The sequence below is a fragment of the Pseudophryne corroboree genome, chromosome 2, assembly GCF_028390025.1.
Source record: "Pseudophryne corroboree isolate aPseCor3 chromosome 2, aPseCor3.hap2, whole genome shotgun sequence".
NCBI lineage: Eukaryota > Metazoa > Chordata > Amphibia > Anura > Myobatrachidae > Pseudophryne > Pseudophryne corroboree.
In genome coordinates this window covers 875,789,928-875,809,980 of record NC_086445.1, presented here as the reverse complement: position 1 = coordinate 875,809,980, position 20,053 = coordinate 875,789,928, and the positions used below count along the sequence as shown (strand labels likewise).

The 20,053-nt window shown below is 46.2% G+C and overlaps 1 protein-coding gene across 1 annotated transcript in view; it reads right to left on the bottom strand.

Moving 5' to 3' along the window:
* Positions 1-3,393: 3,393 nt before the first annotated feature.
* SLC6A4 (solute carrier family 6 member 4) overlaps positions 3,394-20,053 on the bottom strand; it is a 233,532-nt gene continuing 216,872 nt past the window's right edge. The window contains exons 13-14 of the mRNA XM_063955956.1: positions 10,306-10,473; positions 3,394-5,742 (exon numbers count right to left, since the gene is read on the bottom strand). Of these exons, the coding sequence (XP_063812026.1) occupies positions 5,668-5,742; positions 10,306-10,473 (243 nt within the window). The 3' untranslated portion in view covers positions 3,394-5,667. The remainder of the gene's footprint in view (positions 5,743-10,305; positions 10,474-20,053) is intronic.

The following is a 20,053-nucleotide window of genomic DNA, read 5'->3' as shown; positions in this document are numbered from 1 at the left end:
CTCCCACTTGATAGTCTCCCTATTTTTCATCTCTGTCCCTCTCACCCACCGTCTCCCTTTCTTATCTCTGTCCCTCTTGCCTCCCTATTTCTTATTTCTGTCCCTGTCCCCCATCTCGCTTAGTCTCATTTCAGTCCCCTCAACCTCCATCATCCTCTTTCTAAATACAATCTCATTTTATTTGCTCCTGCCACCTTTGTCAGTCTCCCCCCACCTTTGTCAGTCTCTTTCATATGTTTCCAACCCCCCCTTTCTCCCATGGCTGCATGCAGTTTTCATTGAGTCCTCCTCCTCTCTCACTCACTGCAATGGGGGCCATTGGAGGGCTGACATCCACTGGGCATGCATGTTGGAGACAGATCTTATTGGATTTTTACATAGATAATAGATTAGGACTACATTGGCAGTCAGTATCTAAACTTGCAGGGGCACCTTTAAGATGAGGACTACGTACATGCGGTGTCATAGAGTGATGTTTCTGTCATATTATTGCACATTCATGCAGAGTAACCTGCACTACTCCCATCACACTCTGTACCTAGGCAGTTATGTTCATTTTTCAGGCACTGCAAAGTACAGAAAATAGAGAACTTCCAGATCTTAGACATGCCTGTTGCTAAAGTGACTGAAGTCCTTACTAACACAATGGTAATTCACTGTACCCATTATTCAAACTGTGTCACACAGCCTACCTGTACATCTATATTTTCTACACAGAAGCTTGTCATAGTTATACGATTTAATTTAGGCATGGGTGGCAGATAAAAAGCCCTTTCTAGTTTCACTGTATATTCATGACAGTAAATGTATAGTGTTTCCTTCATCTACACATTAGAATATAGATTCTGTATATCTATGCATTTATACTATAGATTCCCTACATCTATGCCTTCAGAATATAGATTCCATATAGCTATGCATTTAGAATACAGCTCTGATTTTCTTTTATAAAAGGTAAAATTAAATAGTTATAAGCTACTCTATGGGTATGATCAGGCCTATCCACCATTTAAGAGCAAGTTCATTCATTAATAAGCCATACTTGTCTACTCTTCGCAAGTTACAGGAAACTCATGATTTTTACGGATAGTCCACCGCACCCACAGAAGAGTGTCTGAATTACCCACATACAGCCCACTTCCTAGTGAAGCTGGCAGGTTGAGTAGATCATACTGGGAAACGCAGTGAGGTATGGTGGGGCTAAATGATACAAAATTATATAATTTAGCCCAGTCCTTGCCCACAAATTATTTGGCAACGGCGGGGGTGGGGCTAGTTCTGTTACAGCCCTGCCAGGCTCCCCAAAGTGGCCAGCAACGTCTCCATTGCAGGCTTCTCCCGGAGAGTAGACCTTATAAGAAGATACGTATGTAGTAAATGCATTAAGGGCATATTAAGAATATAACAGAAAGAGTAAATGGTGCTGTTTCCTCTACTGCAAATGAAAATGTTAATGTTTCTTTTACAATAGAGCACGTATAATTTGTCATGCACATGCAAAATACATTAACGCATCATCACTACAGTACAGTATATTTGCGCTTGCCATTTTCCCCGTGGGTGTGAAACTGTCCGAAATGTAACAGTCAACAGTGAAATGAATATGAGATCTAATTATGGGGGTCATTCCGACCCGATCGCACGCTGCACTTCTTCGCAGCCGTGCGATCGGGTCGGAACTGCGCATGCGCCGGCGCCGCAGCGCGCTGGCGCATGGCAGTCATCGTTGCCTAGCGATCACCTCTGAGAGAGCGGCGGTCGCTAGGCGGGACGGGGCTGAACAGCGCCGTTTAGCCGCCGTTTAGGGGGAGCGGTCAGCGGGAGCGACGAGTAACTCCTGTGCTGGCCAGGAGTTACTCCTCAAATACAAAGGCATTGCCGCTGTGCGATGCTTTGGTATTTGTGCGGGGGGGCGGCACAGACATGCGGGGCGGGCTAGCCATGTGCTGGGCGTCGCCGCGCATGTCTGAGTTTACCATCGTAGCTGTGCTAAACTTAGCACAGCTACGATCAACTTGGAATGACCCCCTATGTTGGTACTATAATATGGGTAATTAACTAACTAACTACATCTCTGACTCACAGAGAAGCCAATGTGCTTTTCTTTACTACTGTAAACTATTACATACAACACAAATAACATGTAACAAAAATATTAGGATCATTTCAAACACCTGCTTTAGTGCAGCTATAGCGGCCCATACATCAGCAAGTCATTGGGACGAATTCCCTGTTCTGGCGCCGCCTTGGTCGCGGGTTTGGCAAATTCCAACATGTTGGACAATCTCGATTCATTGATTCTGTCCCAAAAATGAACATAATCATCCATTCAGGGCTTTCTACATGTTTTAATTTGCCAAAACACCCAAAGAGACATCAACGATCATCGGAGTCTGCGGATTAGCATTGAGGAATCGCTGCTTCAATGTATGGGCCACGTGGCTCAGTCAGTAAAAAAAACTTTGCTGCTGAGATATACTGTATATACGTAAAACTATGTAAATATAATAAAAAAAATAAAGGTCCAAACTCCAGCCATCAGGAACAGTTCAGTCTACAGAGTGTGCTAGCTTCAAAGCTACAGTCACAGAGAGTATAATGGGAGCTCCAATACCTAAGCTTCCTGGAAAACACTACTTTACTTGAAGGAAACATTTATCAATTGTTATCTATACCATGAAGCACGCAATTAGTAAAATCCTATGCTACAGCATGGATGGAACTGATCCATACAAATGAGATCTGCATAGTAATTGGGAATGTGCAGATTCCAGCAGTTCTAATAAACTGTGTTTCTGATGGACAGTTTTCCTCAGTGTGGTGTGGATAAACTAAATGATGATCATGTGAAAAATGGGGAGCGTATTTACGTTATCGTTAGTAATTAATATCAGTATCTGTTTGATAACCTTGATCTAAGCAGATTTTGTTTATCGAAAATGAATCAAGAGAAAATGGTGCCTGATACTATCCAACCACCTACACTCCAAGGTATTCCCTGTGGAACCCTATGGACCCTGAAGGAGAAATTGTATATATTTCCATCACTTTAATGCAGGGGTGGGAAACTTCCGGCCTGCGGGCCGTATAAGGCCCGCAAAGTCATTTGTTCCGGCCCCACCCACTGCTGTGTGTCAGCGAGACACACCGCCCCTCAGTCCAGTAGTGGCGTGTCTCAGCTGTCAGGGCAGGGAGGAGAGCACAGCTATGTCGGGCGGTAATGGCGGCGTGTAGGACCTCAATCCAGCCGCTGGTTCGTCAGCCAATCAGAGCTTGCGGACCGGCAGCAAATCAGGAGACGCCACTGCCGGTCCACGAGCTCTGATTGGCTGACGAACGAGCGGCTGGATTGAGGTCCTACACGCCGTTACTACCGCCCGACATAGCTGTGCTCTCCTCCCTGCCTGGCCCCTGATAGCTCAGACACACTGCTGCCGGACGGAGCAAAAAGGGGCAGGAGAGGCGCACGGTGCGGTCTCCTCCCCTCCCCTGACACACAGCAGCAGCGGTGAGCAGCACAGTGGGGTGGGGGGCATGTGTGGGGCAATATGTATCTGGCACTGTGGGGGCGTTGATGTATCTGGCACTAAGGGGCATTTGTGCATCTGGAACTGTGGGGGCATTTGTGTATCTGGCACTGTGGGACATTTGTGTATCTGGCACTGTGGCAGCATATGTGTATCTGGCACTGCACTGAATTATGTGTATCTGGCACTGCACTATTGGGGGCATATGTGTATCATATCCCATTTTAATTGGCCACACCCATTTTTTGGCGCACACGCACCTTTTGGCGCACGCACTCAGTACCACTAAAGGGCATAACTACTGGGGGGCAGGGTAATTTTTAAGTTGGTAATTTTTGTATGGCCCCCGAAGGATTTTATATATATCCAAATGGCCCTTGGTAGAAAAAAGGTTTCCCACCCCTGCTTTAATGGCTGACTACAGTATATTCTAAAGCCTGAATGATAGCTGAAAGTGAATATAGAGGTACTGATCCAGTGCACAGTTGATGGCAAAAGAGCAAGCCTCCTGCATCCACCTTTGCAGGTGCAGGCAGGCACAGGTATATACACAACGTACACAAACTTCATGCAAGATACGCGATGCCAACATACATGCGCCCCATAAGCCCTAGAGTGAGCAGTCTACAACTGCGTTCAGAGTTCCTAAGTCATCCTAAGTTTCAGTATCTCCAAATTTTATTGTCAGTCTGAATATTGGTGAAAATAATAAGTCTTTCAAAATATGTCGATACAACACACACTGCATAATAGCAATATAAAACCAAAACATAAACCCAGAATCAAGCTTATTGTCTAATGGTTGCGCTATATGTTTTTGTATTAAAGATATTTCCTCCCAATAACATTTGACATATGAAGTTGACTTCTTTGCATATTTTAACAAAATGCAAACTGTACAACCATGCACTTCAATGGGAGCACTCTAATTCTATGTACGAGAGGTGAGCTAAATGCTTCAACCCAGGCTTTTAACTCTCTGTACCCAAACATTTACAACCCCAGGTGAAAAGTTTGCAGTCCACCATTTTGGATTCTTTCGTGAATTGTTTATTGTAACTTTTAATTTATTTTTGTTTTTTTAAACATAGTTTATATGATCTTATTCTTGCTGTATATTCTAGTTGTTTCTGTGATGCAGACTTGTGTTACAGCTGAGTTTGCCAGGTAAGATGACAAAGGGGTAGGCTAATCATTGAAAGTACTGTAGTTGTCAATTGACTGGAAGACAATGAAGTCAAACTCAGCAGCACAGATAGAACAGGAGGATACAGCATAACCTTTGACATCTATACATTTATAAATATAATATCTTTTTTTATATATAAAGCTTTATCCCCCCCAAAAAATCATAATGACCGAAGATGGACCTAAACAGTAAAGACCATTGGTGGTTACTAATGTAGGTTCCTCCTGACACACCAATGTATACTTTTAAAACGGTCTTTTTTTAAAAATAAAATAAAAATATAATATATAATATGATGGATTGAAGGTAAGGAGAACATTAATCTCTTCACAAAACTAAATCTTTAGTCTCGGGTGTAATTATTCTTTAATCCAATGGCCACCTGAAGGTGCCAAGCACTAAGGTTACTCTGTCCATCCTCAGTGAGTGGGCAAACTCACTGTTCAATACTATTTGGTTGTCTAAATTTCTCTTTCAGGGCTGTTCATCACCCATGACCATATTATATAAGCATGGGATTTACGAGCAGGCATAAAGTTACTAACCACAAGCAGTTCCAGAATGAAATGTTGTAAACGTTCCTTACTATTCTTCCATGCGTAAAAATAATTGTTTCATTAGTAGATATAGAGCTTATTGAATATACAAAGGCAAGATTATAGTTGCCTTCTATCAAAAAAATGACCGCTTTATGTCTCTTGTTCTTAGCGGATAATATTCCATAACACACACATGCAAACCACCTTCCAGCGTGGACCATTGACTTTTTGTGAATTGGAAATCTTGGGGCTTTCATGTTGTAGAATGACACTGTGTCCAGTGTGACGCTCAGACGTGATCCAGTGCAGTGTGGTAGATGAACCATGAGCAGCCTGAGGTTTCAAAAAGTTTTCCTTAGACATAGAGTGGGGTGCGCACAGTTTGTATTCAGAATATGATTCCGTTTCCAGCTTACACAGCATTCATGTGGATAGCCCCCAAGGGCAGTTCTGTGTCCGTCTCTGGGGTTATGCTTTTGATGAAGCGCTAGCAAGACATAAAAGTACAGTTAAATATGGGAAAATATTTCTAGGACCTATTACCTAATTGCAGATAAAGCCAATTATACTGTATGTAACATGTTAAGGAGTTAAAAGATAAAATATATTGGGTAACATTCATGCTTTATATTCTTCATAACAGTATTCTTCTGCTTTGTACATAGGGCCTAATTCAGACCTGATCGTAGCAGCAAATTTGTTAGCAGATGGGCAAAACCATGTGCACTACAGGGGGGGGGGGGGGGGGACACAGATATAACATGTGCAGAGAGAGTTTTAGATTTGGGTGTGGTGTGTTCAAACTGAAATCTAAATTGCAGTGTAAAAATAAAGCAGTCAGTATTTATCATGCACAGAAACAAAATAACCCACCCAAATCTAACTGTCTCTGTGCAAATATTATATCTGCCCCACCTGCAGTGCACATGGTTTTGCCCATCTGCTAACAAATCTGCTGCTACGATCAGGTCTGAATTAGGCCTATAGTTTGGATAGACAACGAAGATACAGAAAATATCTAACTATAATTCAGTGGCACTGAAGAACCATGTTTAAAGCACTATGCATACCTCCCAACTGTCCCGATTTTGGCGGGACAGTCCCGTTTTTCACGGTCTGTCCCGCTGTCCCACCCGCGGGTCGCAGTGTCCCACGAGTGGGGGGGCAGTTGGGAGATCCCTCCCTGTCACTCGCCGCTCTGAGGAAAGCAGCGGTGAATAGATGCTGTGCGCATGCGCACAGCGTCTATTCCTGGCAGAGAGGACAGGGGGCACGGCCAGCAGCTCTCACAGCGCTGTCCGTGCCCCCATAATGATGAAAACGGGGGCATGGCTTGCGATCGTGGCACCTGTCGTGAGACCATGCCCCTTTTAAGTAGGCCACGCCCCCTACTTTTGGACGCGCGCCTTCGGTGCGCACAGATGTCCCTCTTTCGATTCACGCAAAGTTGGGAGGTATGCACTATGGCCTGATTCTGAGTTGCACGCACTGCCGATGTCAGACGCACTGGAGTGATGTGTTTCTACTGCACATTCGCCTAAGTTGCACAGACCCCACGTCCATATTCTATGAACACAGGGCCTAATTCAGATCTGATTGCAGCAGCAAATTTGTTAGCTAGTGGACAAAACCATGTGTACTGCAGGTGGGGCAGATATAACGTGCAGAGAGCGTTAGATTTGGGTGGGTTATTTTGTTTCTGTGCATGGTAAATACTGGCTGCTTTATTTTTACACTGCAATTTAGATTTCAGTTTGAACACACTACACCCAAATCTAACTCTCTCTGCACGTTATATCTGCCTCCCCTGCTGTGCACATGGTTTTGCCTATTAGCTAACAAATTTGCTGCTGCCATCAGATCTGAATTAGGGTGGTCATTCTGAGTTGAACGCTCGCTAGCAGTTTTTAGCAGCCGTGCAAACGCTATGCCGCCGCCCACTGGGGAGTGTATTTTACCTTAGCAGAAGTGCGAACGCTTGTGCAGCCGAGTTGTGCAAAAAAATTTTGTGCAGTTTCAGAGTAGCTCTGAACCTACTCAGCGCTTGTGATCACTTCGGCCTATTCGTGTCCAGATTTGACGTCATACACCCGCCCAGCGAACGCCCAGCCACACCTGCGTTTTTTCAGACACGCCTGCGTTTTTACAAACACTTCCTGAAAACGGTCAGTTGACACCCAGAAACGCCCCCTTCCTGTCAATCTTCTTGCTGCCATCAGTGCGAAGGAAAACTTTGCTAGAACCTGAGCACAACCACAAAGGGCTTTGTACCCGTACGTCACGCGTGCACATTGCGGGCCATACGCATGCGCATAAATGCAGTTTTTGCACCTGATCGCTGCGCTGCGAAAATCAGCAGCGAGCGATCAACTCGGAATGACCCCCTAGGCTCACAGAGTCATAGTACTGGTTCAGACGCACGGTCTCTGAAATATATTAGAAATGTATTGGGCGGTGACAAGAGGTGACAGCAAGGTGGCTAATGAGACACACACAGTGTCGCATCTGAAGAGGCATCAAGCGGTATTTGAGTGTCCAAAGGTGCTCACAGTAAGCATCTCAGTCCTTACACATGCAGACACACGGCTGTACACCAGGGAAGAGCTTGCACATGCAGACGCATGGCTGTACACCAGGGAAGAGCTTGCACATTCAGACGCATGGCTGTACACCAGGGAAGAGCTTGCACATGCAGATGCACGGCTGTACACCAGGGCAGGGCTTGTACATGCAGATGCATGGCTGTACACCAGGGAAGAGCTTGCACATGCAGACGCACGTCTGGACGCCAGGGAAGAGCTTGCGCATGCAGACGGCGGCTGTACCCCAGGGAAGAACTTGCACATGCAGATGCACGGCTGTACACTAGGGAAGAGCTTGCACATGCAAATGTATGGCTGTCACCAGGGAAGAGCTTGCACATGCAGATGCATGGCTGTACACCAGGACAGGGCTTGCACATGCAGACACATAAGAGCCTGCACATGCAGATGCATGGATGTATACCAGGGCAGGGCTTGCACATGCAGACGCACGGCTGTACACAAGGGAAAAGCTTGCACATGCAGACGCACAGATGTACACCAGGGAAGAGCTTGCACATGCAGATGCACGGCTGTACACCAGGGCAGGGCTTGCACATGCAGATGCATGGCTGTACACCAGGGAAGAGCTTGCACATGCAGACGCACGTCTGGACACCAGGGAAGAGCTTGCGCATGCAGACGACGGCTGTACCCCAGGGAAGAACTTGCACATGCAGATGCACGGCTGTACACTAGGGAAGAGCTTGCACATGCAAATGTATGGCTGTCACCAGGGAAGAGCATGCACATGCAGATGCATGGCTGTACACCAGGGCAGGGCTTGCACATGCAGACGCACGTCTGTACACAAGGGAAGAGCTTGCACATGCAGACACACGGCTGTAGACCAGGGAAGAGCTTGCACATGCAGATGCATGTCTGTACACCAGGGCAGGGCGTGCACATGCAGAAGCACGGCTGTACACCAGGGAAGAGCTTGCACATGCAGACGCACAGATGTACACCAGGGAAGAGCTTGCACATGCAGATGCACAGCTGTACACCAGGGCAGGGCTTGCACATGCAGACGCACGGCTGTACACTAGGGAAGAGCTTGCACATGCAGATGCACAACTGTATACCAGGGCAGGGCTTGCACATGCAGACGCACAGCTGTACACAAGGGAAGAGCTTGCACATGCAGACGCACGGCTGTACACCAGGGAAGAGCTTGCACATGCAGACGCACGTCTGGAAACCAGGGAAGAGCTTGCACATGCAGACGCATGGCTGTACCCCAGGGAAGAGCTTGCACATGCAGATGCACGGCTGTACACCAGGGCAGGGCTTGCACATGCAGACGCATGGCTGTACACCAGGGAAGGTCTTGCACATGCAGATGCATGACTGTACAGCAGGAAAGGGCTTGCACATGCAGACGCATGGCCGTACACTAGAGAAGGGCTTGGAAATGCAATGATTTTTTTGCAGACTATGCATGAGTCACAGCAAACCTGCACATCTCAGAGCAACTCCGAGTCAGACGCATTTCGCCCCATTACTCTCTGTCTGTGAAATGGGTATTAGTGCATGTCAACTGGGCAGCAACTGGCTGTAAATACAGTACAGACTCCTGGGTGTATAGCCTGAATTACAACAGAGTCTGAGTCGTGCATATGCTGAGGAGAATCCTATATCAGTCGTATCTCTTGCACCTAGCATAGGGTAGGTGTAAGTGCAGATGATAATGTGACGGCTGTTCTTGTGTATGGAAAAAGTGGGGCGGTGCGACTTGTATTCATTAGGATGTACATACAGTATAACTGCATTAGCATTCTGTTTATAATCCATTTGCATTCAGAATGCGGCGGCACTGGGACCTGCATGTGACTCAGAATGTGGCGTATAATATTGGTCAACTGAATAGCTCTGGAGAATTTGTAATTAAAAAAAATTAAACATTGAAACATTATTTATTCTTTCATCGACACTTGACTTGGTTTATACTGGTTGCATTCTAACTTAGGTTGAAACAGTATAGAGGTTTAACTTTTCATAATCTGTTTTGTCAATTACAGTAACACAAGCCGTGCTTTACATAACAAGTTTCGCTTTATGTAGGTTATATAATATGGGGGTCTATTCATGAAGCAGTGAAAAGAGTGGAGAAGTGAGCCTGTGGAAAAGTTGCCCATGGCAACCAATCAACTGCTCCGTACAATTGAATAGTATGCAAATTATAAATGTTCCTTCAATGCTGATTGGTTGCCATGGGCAACTTCTCCACTCGCTCACTTCTGTACACTTTTCACAGCTTCATGAATAGACCCCTAATACTAAAATGTCCTCAGATTTTTTACCGTGACACAATTCTTTTCAATAGTGTTAGAAAAACGTAAAGAGTTTTGAGAATACTGGACCCAAGAGGACAGAATGAATCATGTTCAAAAACAATGTTTTTAGCCACAATTTCTTAACAATCCTAGACATAAGGTTACAAGAGCACCTGCTATCTCCACCATTACCTCTTTTAATGACCCGGGAGTAGTAGCCAGCCGGTACACCATATACAATGGAACACAGATAAACGAGGATGTCCCAATGCAGTAACCAAGCACAACAGACCAGTCTGGGTATGTGTAATTGAAAAGACGCAGTTCTGGGGGACTGGACATAAAGCTGCAAATAATGAACTGAAGAGACAAAAAGAGAAAGATAGGTCACAAAATGATTTACATTGATGTGAAGTTCATGGAGTATGTTCTCCCAATGATACTGCATCTCCAAGACTGAAGTACAAACTGCTGTGAACCTAAGATATACTATAGAATTTTTTGTTACTAATGACATTATCTCGAGTTGCTGGACTTTGAGTTTCTGAATAAGACACAAAAACACTAATTATGTGGAAAAGGACTTAGAGGTCTGTTTATTAACATTATTTTTACTAAAATAATGTGAAAAGGGGTGTTTTCACACCCTTTTTACATTATTTTAGTATCACCTCAATGTAGAAAATGTCAATGTAAAAAAAGTGGAAGTGAGATGCGGGAGCAGTCACGGTGAGAGCCGCGGGCAGCCAGACGGGGAGAGCAGGAAGATGTCACATCCGCCGCTCACAGCAGCGTCCACCCGGCTCCAGCAAGCGAGACCTTGAATGGAGAGTGATGATGCCATCCTCCATCGGCAAGTATAGCTTATTTCCCTAAAAAATTGTACGTGACTAGTCTGACTTGTATTACAAAATAATCTCAGCTATGTGCACTGTATATTTTTTCAGTGTCCTTTATTATATACTAGCTGAATACCCGTGCTTCGCTACGGAATTGATGCTGTCAAAATGCTGGTGCTGAGGAGAATAATCCGCCTCCTTCTCTGCCCCGTCCCGCCTCTGATGCTGCTCTGCTCAGTGCTGTAAATGCTGGGACGACAGGCTAAGTTCCGGCCGCTGTATATTAAATATGTAAGGTTTGCAGGCTGACTCTATTTCAAGGGGCCTTAGGTCTCCTTGCTTAGCTTCTCGCTCTCCTTAGGGCTCCTCCTTTGAGGTAAAAAGGTAAAGATTTTTGCACAACACTTAAGGTCACTGGGAGAGCTGTTGGTACCCTTTACACAGCAGATAAGCAGTTGCTGACTATCAAGCTTTCCAGGAACAGAGCATTGTGTCCTCCCCCCATCTGCGACTTGGTGTCACCGTCACCATGACTCCCCTCTGTGAACGGGGAATTTCCAATAATCATCTCACCCCTTATAACCCCTAATTTTGAAAAATCCCTTCTTAGTGGGTGCCTGCGTCACAAAGGCAAACTACTGTCCAAATGTCCTTATGGTTCAGGAGATTTTGTGATGAGTCAGTGGTATTTGCTCTCTCTCTCTCTCTCGATATATATATATATATATATATATATATATATAAATATATATACTGTATACACTACATTTTTGGCTGCGGCTTTGCCCGCATGGAAATCTTGACGTAATAAAACTATTTTCATTGCGCCCATCTTCAAGTATAAGTTCACTACCCCTACCGGCATCGAGAGTGTCACTATTCATCTCAGTGACCCCGAAAACTATGGATTTTTACATGTCACCCCCTTCCCACCCCCACAACTAGCTAAAATAAAGTACTGTGTTTTTATGCTAATGTTAAAAGTATGAAATGACTATGCTTTTTTCCTGTTTCTTAAAAATCCTTTTAAATATTTTTTTCCCCATATAATTTTAGGTCCATCCAAATAGACAACCTAAATAAAAAAGGGCCAATTCTCATTTTTAAAGCCGAACCAGTCCAGGGCATTGTTATAGCTTTCTAGTCCATTTGTGAAGAGAAAAATAGGATGAAAGATGCAGGAGGGGCGAGATTCTGTTATTGCCACAAGTGAAATAAAAGTAAGGCCTGGTACTCCTTTGCTGATATGTTTTACTACTGTGAATGTGTAGTAACCACCACACCGTCCTATTCTATTCGTCATCATTCTCCATGGAGCCCCAAGTCTCTGGGAATGATATCTATTTTTATACTGGTAATAAAAGGCACAAGATTAAACAGGAGTATCTGCAAAAGCTCACTTTATCGTGAACCTGTTCTTTAATTAACCATCCCTGAGCTGTGATGTAGCAAGCAATGCATGGCAAGAGTTTCTTCCACATACTTAGGAGAGCAGTAAGCAGACAAAAGGTTAATAATAAATCTGGGTTAAGCCACTATTTAAGGTCACGGACCAATGCCAGCTTCATGTCAGGTTGCAGATGATGTTGTTCAGACTTTTTGTACAGTATTTCGGCTCATTTGCTAAAGCTTCAATAATACAAATGTCTGTGGTGCCAAGAGGACTAAATTATCTCTGTGTTGTTTTCACAACTGCTGTGTGTAGTGGAGCTGTGCTGAGGCAAACCACATGAATAAGTGTTTGTTATGACTACCTGCAGCGCGGCCGGCTCTGTATGATTATGTAATTATGGCAGGAAATTTAGAGTAGGCTTCAAATTTGCATTTGAATTTACATGTGAAAGAGCAACTACCAAATCGTTCTGGGGCTCTTTCTGGCACCCGGGGCCGGCTCTACCATTAGCCAGCCAGGATCTGGTGGGGCTGCCCTGAGTCTGCTTATCACAAAATTAAGGATAACTGGGAAGAGAGGTGGGCGTCAGCAGGCTGAAGTTTTGCCTAGGGTGTCGAGAAACCTTGTACCAACATGGTTTTGCCTTTTAAATGAATGCTACTTTAAAACATCATGCAGAACTTCATCTGGGCATACACTATAGCAGTGGTCTCCAACCTTAATTGGGGTGTGAGTACTTTCGGAAAATAAAACCTCTGAAGGAGCTCCCCCCCCCCACTCCCCCCCCAATGCGCGTGCATTCCTGCAAAAGTGGGTGTGACCTCACAACTACAAGTAATGCCCCCCGCGTAGTGCCAGACACACAAATAATGCCCCTCAGCAGTGCCAGATACACAAATAATGCCCCAGCAGTGCCAGATGCACAAATAATGCCCCCCAGCAGTGCCAGTTACAATGCCCCCACTAGTGTCAGAAACAATTCCCCCCAGTGTCATTTAAAATGCCCCCGCAGTGCCAGATAAATTCCCACACACACCTCCCCGCAGTGTCCGATACAGTGCCCCACACAGTGCTAACCCTTGCTGGCTTCTTCTACTGCCACCAGTGCTGCTACTACTGTATGAGGGACGGAAGGGGAGGAGAGCGCAGCGCGCGCCTATCCTGTGAAGTCCGGAGAGCGGCTGCGGTGAGGGTGACAGAGTCGTCGTCGGCGGGCATTTAAAATATGGTGCCGGTAAGTGAGCCAATCAAAACTTGCGGTCTGGCAGCCAATCAGGTGCTGCCACTGCCGGTCCATGAGCTCTGATTGGCTGACAGCCGGCACCATATTAAAAATGAAGGGAGGAGGAGTGCCAGTGACTGCCCAAGCCCGTGCGCTCTGTGAACTATCAAAAATACTACGGCAAACTACCGGTAGCTCGCGAGCTACGGGTTGGAGATCACTGCACTATACAATTATCTGGCAGACCATCTGTCCCAATCTGGCTGGTTGGAATTAATATCTGAAATGAAAGGAAGCAAATGACAATTCATCACCTGTTTTGAATTAAATTAATTAACTGACCCCAAGGAATCTATATGCGAGGAGTTTGTTAGAGCACACTCTAGCCAATCACAGTCTAGTGCACATGCTCAGGTCTCTGGGAAAATAATGCAGCGGCCATTTTCCCACAGATTTTCTTACTGCGCATGAGCGAAACACCGGAAAAATGGCCTCCGCACCATTTTCCAGGTGATTCCTGCAACGCTGCTGATACCGGCGATGGACTCCGGCGGTAAGTATTGAAAAAAATGGGTGCTGGGTGTGTGGTGTGGGCCACGCTAGACCCTGAGGTGCCCATGTGCAACGCACACACTGCACCCATTATAAATACGCCACTGATCTCAATTATACTCAGCCAATTTCCCAAAAAAATTTCAGCAAGTGATACTTGATTTTCAGAAGTGGCAGCACCACCCTATTTCTTATTTAGGCCACTACCACTTCTTTCCCCCATCTTCTCTACCCCATGCAGATGCTTCTGTTTGTACTCATCATACATGACTCTCATACTATAACTATGGCCTTTTTGGGGCTAATAAGCAGACAATTATTTCATGCATATTTAAGCTGCAGCAGTCCCCACAAATTCGGATATCAATCTCCCTTGTCTCCATGATTATGCATTAGCTACTAATTATCAAGATGCGCTTGATTGTATAGGTGGAGTGGATACGTTTGTCAGTAGGGCAAATGAACAAGAATTTAGGACCCTACTCAGCATGGGTTGCTACGGAGATGCAATCGCATCTCGACGAATATATGCGAAGTGCGCACAAGCAGGGCCCACACTGCTCGTGCGTGGGCAAGGGAGATGTGATCACATCTCACTAATGTGAATGCCACTGCCTGACAAGCAGAGGCGTTCGCGGGGTTGTCTGGGGTGGCAACGCAGCGTTGTGGGGAAAACAGGGGGGGCTGTGCATGTGCACAGCATCCATAACAGAGACAGGGGGAGTGGGGGCATGAAAGCAGCTCACAGAGCACTGGGCATGCCCCCACAGTGATGAAAACAGGGGCATGGCTTGCGATCGCAGCATTCCTGCAAAGCCAAACCCCCTTTTAAACTTAGGCCACGCCCCTTCACTTAAGGATCCACGATGTTGGTAGGTATGCATACAAATAGCATTCATAAATACAGATGCACGTACATAGCATAAATACTGTACACATAACATACTTACAAACAAACACTCAGCATGCCTCCAGCTTCCAATGATGCCGACATTGCTTGCCAGCAACACTGCCCAATAGTGTCTTACGCGCTACGAGGAGGTGTATGTGTTGAGCAAACTGCAGTGTTAGCAGTATCCCTGTCGTCTGCCCAGCTTGACCAGCTTGTTTTCCACTGAAGCACCTTGTAAGGATTCTACCAACGAGATATCACAGTGACTGCAAGCTCCTAACAACCCGTCAACACCAGAACTTTTCTCCCTTCAAAGCCAGCTGTTTACTACTTGATGTTGGGGTGAGTGACCTTTCCGCTGTCCGGCTAAACTACATTGTGAATTAGTGAGGATATCGACCCTACACCTATAATCATGTTATGCACACCAGTGCCAGCAGGAATGTACTGGTGTCTGAACGGTGAGGGATGCAAAACAAATGAACTCACAGACAGACTGGGGAATATGACATTGCATACACAGAAGGTGATAGGGTAACAAAATAAACACAAAGTGATCAGAGAACCCTAAAGGCTAAGAAACTGGGTGTCTCCCTAGTATTAGGAATGCTCAGATGGAAAGAAGCGAGATGTAGTGATTTAATACGTAGAGAACCCGAAATGCTGTTGCTAAGGGCAACAGCAAAACCCTAAAGGGTTACCAACGGGTGTGGCAGTAAACTCCTTGGTCAGAGATGCAATAATAGACACAAGGAGAGTCTCCACAATCCTAGTCCTCACTTGCAGTGCACTGGTTCAGCTTACTGCCACTAAACTGACACCTGAACACCTTGCACAGTGAGAAAAGATTTTGGCAGGCAAGTCTGAGAATACAGCCGCAAACTTGCTAGGTTCACAGAGTAGCAAAAGAACCCCAGCAGGTTAAACGACTGACTCCAGTCTTACTGCTAGGTCTGGATTGGCAGAGTGTAATACCAAATCCCAAGGCCTATTTGCAGTAAGCAACAAACAAATACAAAGTTTACACAGTACTAGCTAGCTTTCAGGAACTGACTAACCAACAAAGATTCAGCAGCATCTGCCTAACCTGAGAAGAGGGTTTATATAGCAGGTGCTGTCCACGACCCACTCAGACCTCACAGACTGTGAGCACAAAAACCAGCACCGGATCCCCTGCCGTGCACAGAGCCTGTAACCACTGCACAGCAAAAGACCCGAACCGGAGTATCAGCTACGCTCAGGTTACTCCGCTAGCACTTGTCTCCCGGTTGCCATGACGACGTGGCAGCACAGAGCAGGAGACCCTAACAGTACCCCCCCTCTGACGAGGGGTCAAAGAACCCCTACCACCGGGTTTATCGGGGAACTGCGAGAAGAAAGAGCGTACCAGTCTGGGGGCATGAAGATCACAACTGCGCACCCACGACCGCTCCTCCGGGCCATACCCCTTCCAGTGCACCAAAAATGACAGCCGACCCCGAACCATCTTGGAGTCAAGAATCCTTTCAACAACAAACTCCCTCTGGCCACGTATCAGAAGAGGGGAAGGTCTTCCACTGGAAGAAGGATTACTAATCGCCCGTTTTAAAAGGGAACAATGAAATGTTTTATTGATACCCAAAGAACGGGGTAGATCTAACTGAAATGCCACCGGATTGATAACCCTAGTGATCTTATAAGGACCGATGAACCGGGGGCCTAACTTATGAGATGGCTGTCTCAACTTCAAATTCTTGGTAGACAACCAGACGAAGTCTCCTAATTTGAAGCTGCAGGGTCTTTTCCGCTTATCAAAAACCCTTTTGGTCACTAATGACACAGACACAAGGGCTTTCTTCACTTTCCTCCAAATACCTCTAAGGACCGAAACCACAGAGGAACCACCAGGCGTGGAGTCCAGGGGGTCAAAAGAATTGGCCTTAGGATGATGCCCATACACACAAAGGAAGGGAGAGATCCCTGTAGCAGAGTGAGCCACGTTGTTATAGGCAAACTCCGCCATGGACAGATGAGCCACCCAGTCAGTCTGACACTTGGAGACATAACACCTGAGGAACTGCTCCAAGGACTGGTTCACCCTTTCAGTCTGCCCATTAGACTGCGGATGGTAGCCTGACGACAAGCTGACAGAAATCTGGAGATCGGAACAAAATGCCCTCCAGAATTTGGCCACAAACTGGGATCCACGGTCAGAGACCACATCAAGTGGCAACCCGTGGAGGCGCACAACATGCAGCATAAATAATTCAGACAGGCGTCTGGCCGATGGCAGCCCAACCAATGGAACGAAGTGCGCCATCTTCGAAAACCTGTCAACGACAACCCAGATGGCTGTCATCCCCGAGGATTTGGGCAAGTCCACCACAAAATCCATTGAAATGTGGGTCCATGGCTTAGATGGAATAGAGAGTGGATGTAATGGGCCAACAGGAACCCCTCTAGGAGTCTTATTTCGGGCACAGATGTCACATGCCCGAACCCACTGATCCACATCCCTAGCCACCGAGGGCCACCACACCGCCCTAGATAGCAACTCCTGAAACAATCAGTACCCCAACTAAGAATCTCCCCAGAGACCCAGTCAAATTGAGGATTATGGGCCCTTAACCAGGGTAACCCCAACACCAATGGGGCAAAAGTACAGACAGTCACATAAAAGGACAATTTTTCAGAGTGTGTGGCTCCAATAAACAAAGAAATCTGGCTAGTGCAAGAGGTAATTTTATCCTGGGATAATGGTTCCCCGTTTAACCCACAAATCTCAATTTCCGATGCCAAGGGTACTAAGGGAACAGAGTGTTTCAGGGCGAATTGGCGGTCCATAAAAACCCCGTCGGCCCCACTGTCCACAAAGGCCTCAGTCTTGACAGTTTGACCGAGGATCTTCAAGGTCACCGGAATGATAAAAGTCTTCTTGGGAAATTCCGACTTCTGACCTGACAGGATATTTCCCATCACCCTCAGGCCCTGAAGTTTTCCGGCTTTTCTGGGCATGATACTACCACATGACCTTTATTCCCACAGTACAAACATAACCCCTGCTGTCTCCTCCGCGTCTTCTCACGCGAGGAGAGGCGGGTAGCCCCAATCTGCATAGGCTCCTCGGAAAATTCCTCAGAGTCTGAGGTTCCCTTGGGAAAGAAGGGAACCTCGGTCTCCCTTTCAAGCCTGCGCTCTCTCAGCCGTCTATCCACCCGAATGGATAACTGCATGAGCTGATCCAAGCTATCAGGCAAGGGATATTGTACCAGTTGGTCTTTTAACTGGTTAGAAAGACCTCTTCGGTACTGGTGTCTCAGGGCTGGGTCATTCCACTGGGTATCATGGGCCAACCTCCGAAACTCCGTACAATAAACCTCAACTGCCCTTCGCCCTTGCTAAAGGATCGAAATCTGAGCCTCGGCTGAGGCCGTCTTGTCAGGGTCATCATACAACATGCCCAGTGCCGTAAAAAAAGCATCAACACTTTTAAGCGACGGACAGTCAGGCTGCAACCCATATGCCCAGACCTGTGGGTCTCCTTGTAGCAAGGAAATCACTATGCCCACCCGCTGAATCTCCGACCCAGAAGACTGAGGCCTAAGCTGGAAATATAGCTTGCAGCTCTCCTTGAAACAAAAGAACTGCGAGCGATCTCCAGAAAAACGATCCGGGAGATTTACTTTCGGCTCCTTAACCCCTGAAGGTACTGCTGCTGCGGGAGCTCCGCCAGCGGCCTGCGAGGTGTGCATTTTAATGGACAAATCATCAAATTGTCGAGTCAGGACCTGCACCTGATCGACCACCTGTTGCAAAGTATTTTGAGGGGTATGCTCCATATTCCCACAAAATTTCAACAGGAGTATTAGGCTGCTGAATATGTTATGCACACCAGTGCCAGCAGGAATGTACTGGTGTCTGAACGGTGAGGGATGCAAAACAAATGAACTCACAGACAGACTGGGGAATATGACATTACATACACAGAAGGTGATAGGGTAACAAAATAAACACAAAGTGAACAGAGAAGCCCAAAGGCTAAGAAACTGGGTGTCTCCCTAGTATTAGGAATGCTCAGATGGAAAGAAGCGAGATGTAGTGATTTAATACGTAGAGAACCCGAAATGCTGTTGCTAAGGGCAACAGCAAAACCCTAAAGGGTTACCAACGGGTGTGGCAGTAAACTCCTTGGTCAGAGATGGAATAATAGACACAAGGAGAGTCTCCACAATCCTAGTCCTCACTTGCAGTGCACTGGTTCAGCTTACTGCCACTAAACTGACACCTGAACACCTTGCACAGTGAGAAAGGATTTTGGCAGGCAAGTCTGAGAATACAGCCGCAAACTTGCTAGGTTCACAGAGTAGCAAAAGAACCCCAGCAGGTTAAACGACTGACTCCAGTCTTACTGCTAGGTCTGGATTGGCAGAGTGTAATACCAAATCCCAAGGCCTATTTGCAGTAAGCAACAAACAAATACAAAGTTTACACAGTACTAGCTAGCTTTCAGGAACTGACTAACCAACAAAGATTCAGCAGCATCTGCCTAACCTGAGAAGAGGGTTTATATAGCAGGTGCTGTCCACGCCCCACTCAGACATCACAGACTGTGAGCACAAAAACCAGCACCGGATCCCCTGCCGTGCACAGAGCCTGTAACCACTGCACAGCAAAATACCCGAACCGGAGTATCAGCTACGCTCAGGTTACTCCGCTAGCACTTGTCTCCCGGTTGCCATGACGACGTGGCAGCACAGAGCAGGAGACCCTAACAAATCACACACAGTGATCTATCTAGCAGGTTGACCATACTGTCCCGCAAGGCTCAGTCTCCTGCTAATCATGGTCATTTCTAGCAACTTTTAATGTTGTTTTGACACTTTCTTTGTTTTACAATTCGGGCAATACTACTACCAACAGGAGCTACAGTTCCCTGAACTTCATTTCAATTGTTAGCAAGTATACTGGCAACAGTGTATTTAGGACCTAATTCAGTAAGGAATGCAGATTCTGCTAAAAATCAGTTTACTGCAATCGAATAGTTATGGCCCAGAAATAGAGAA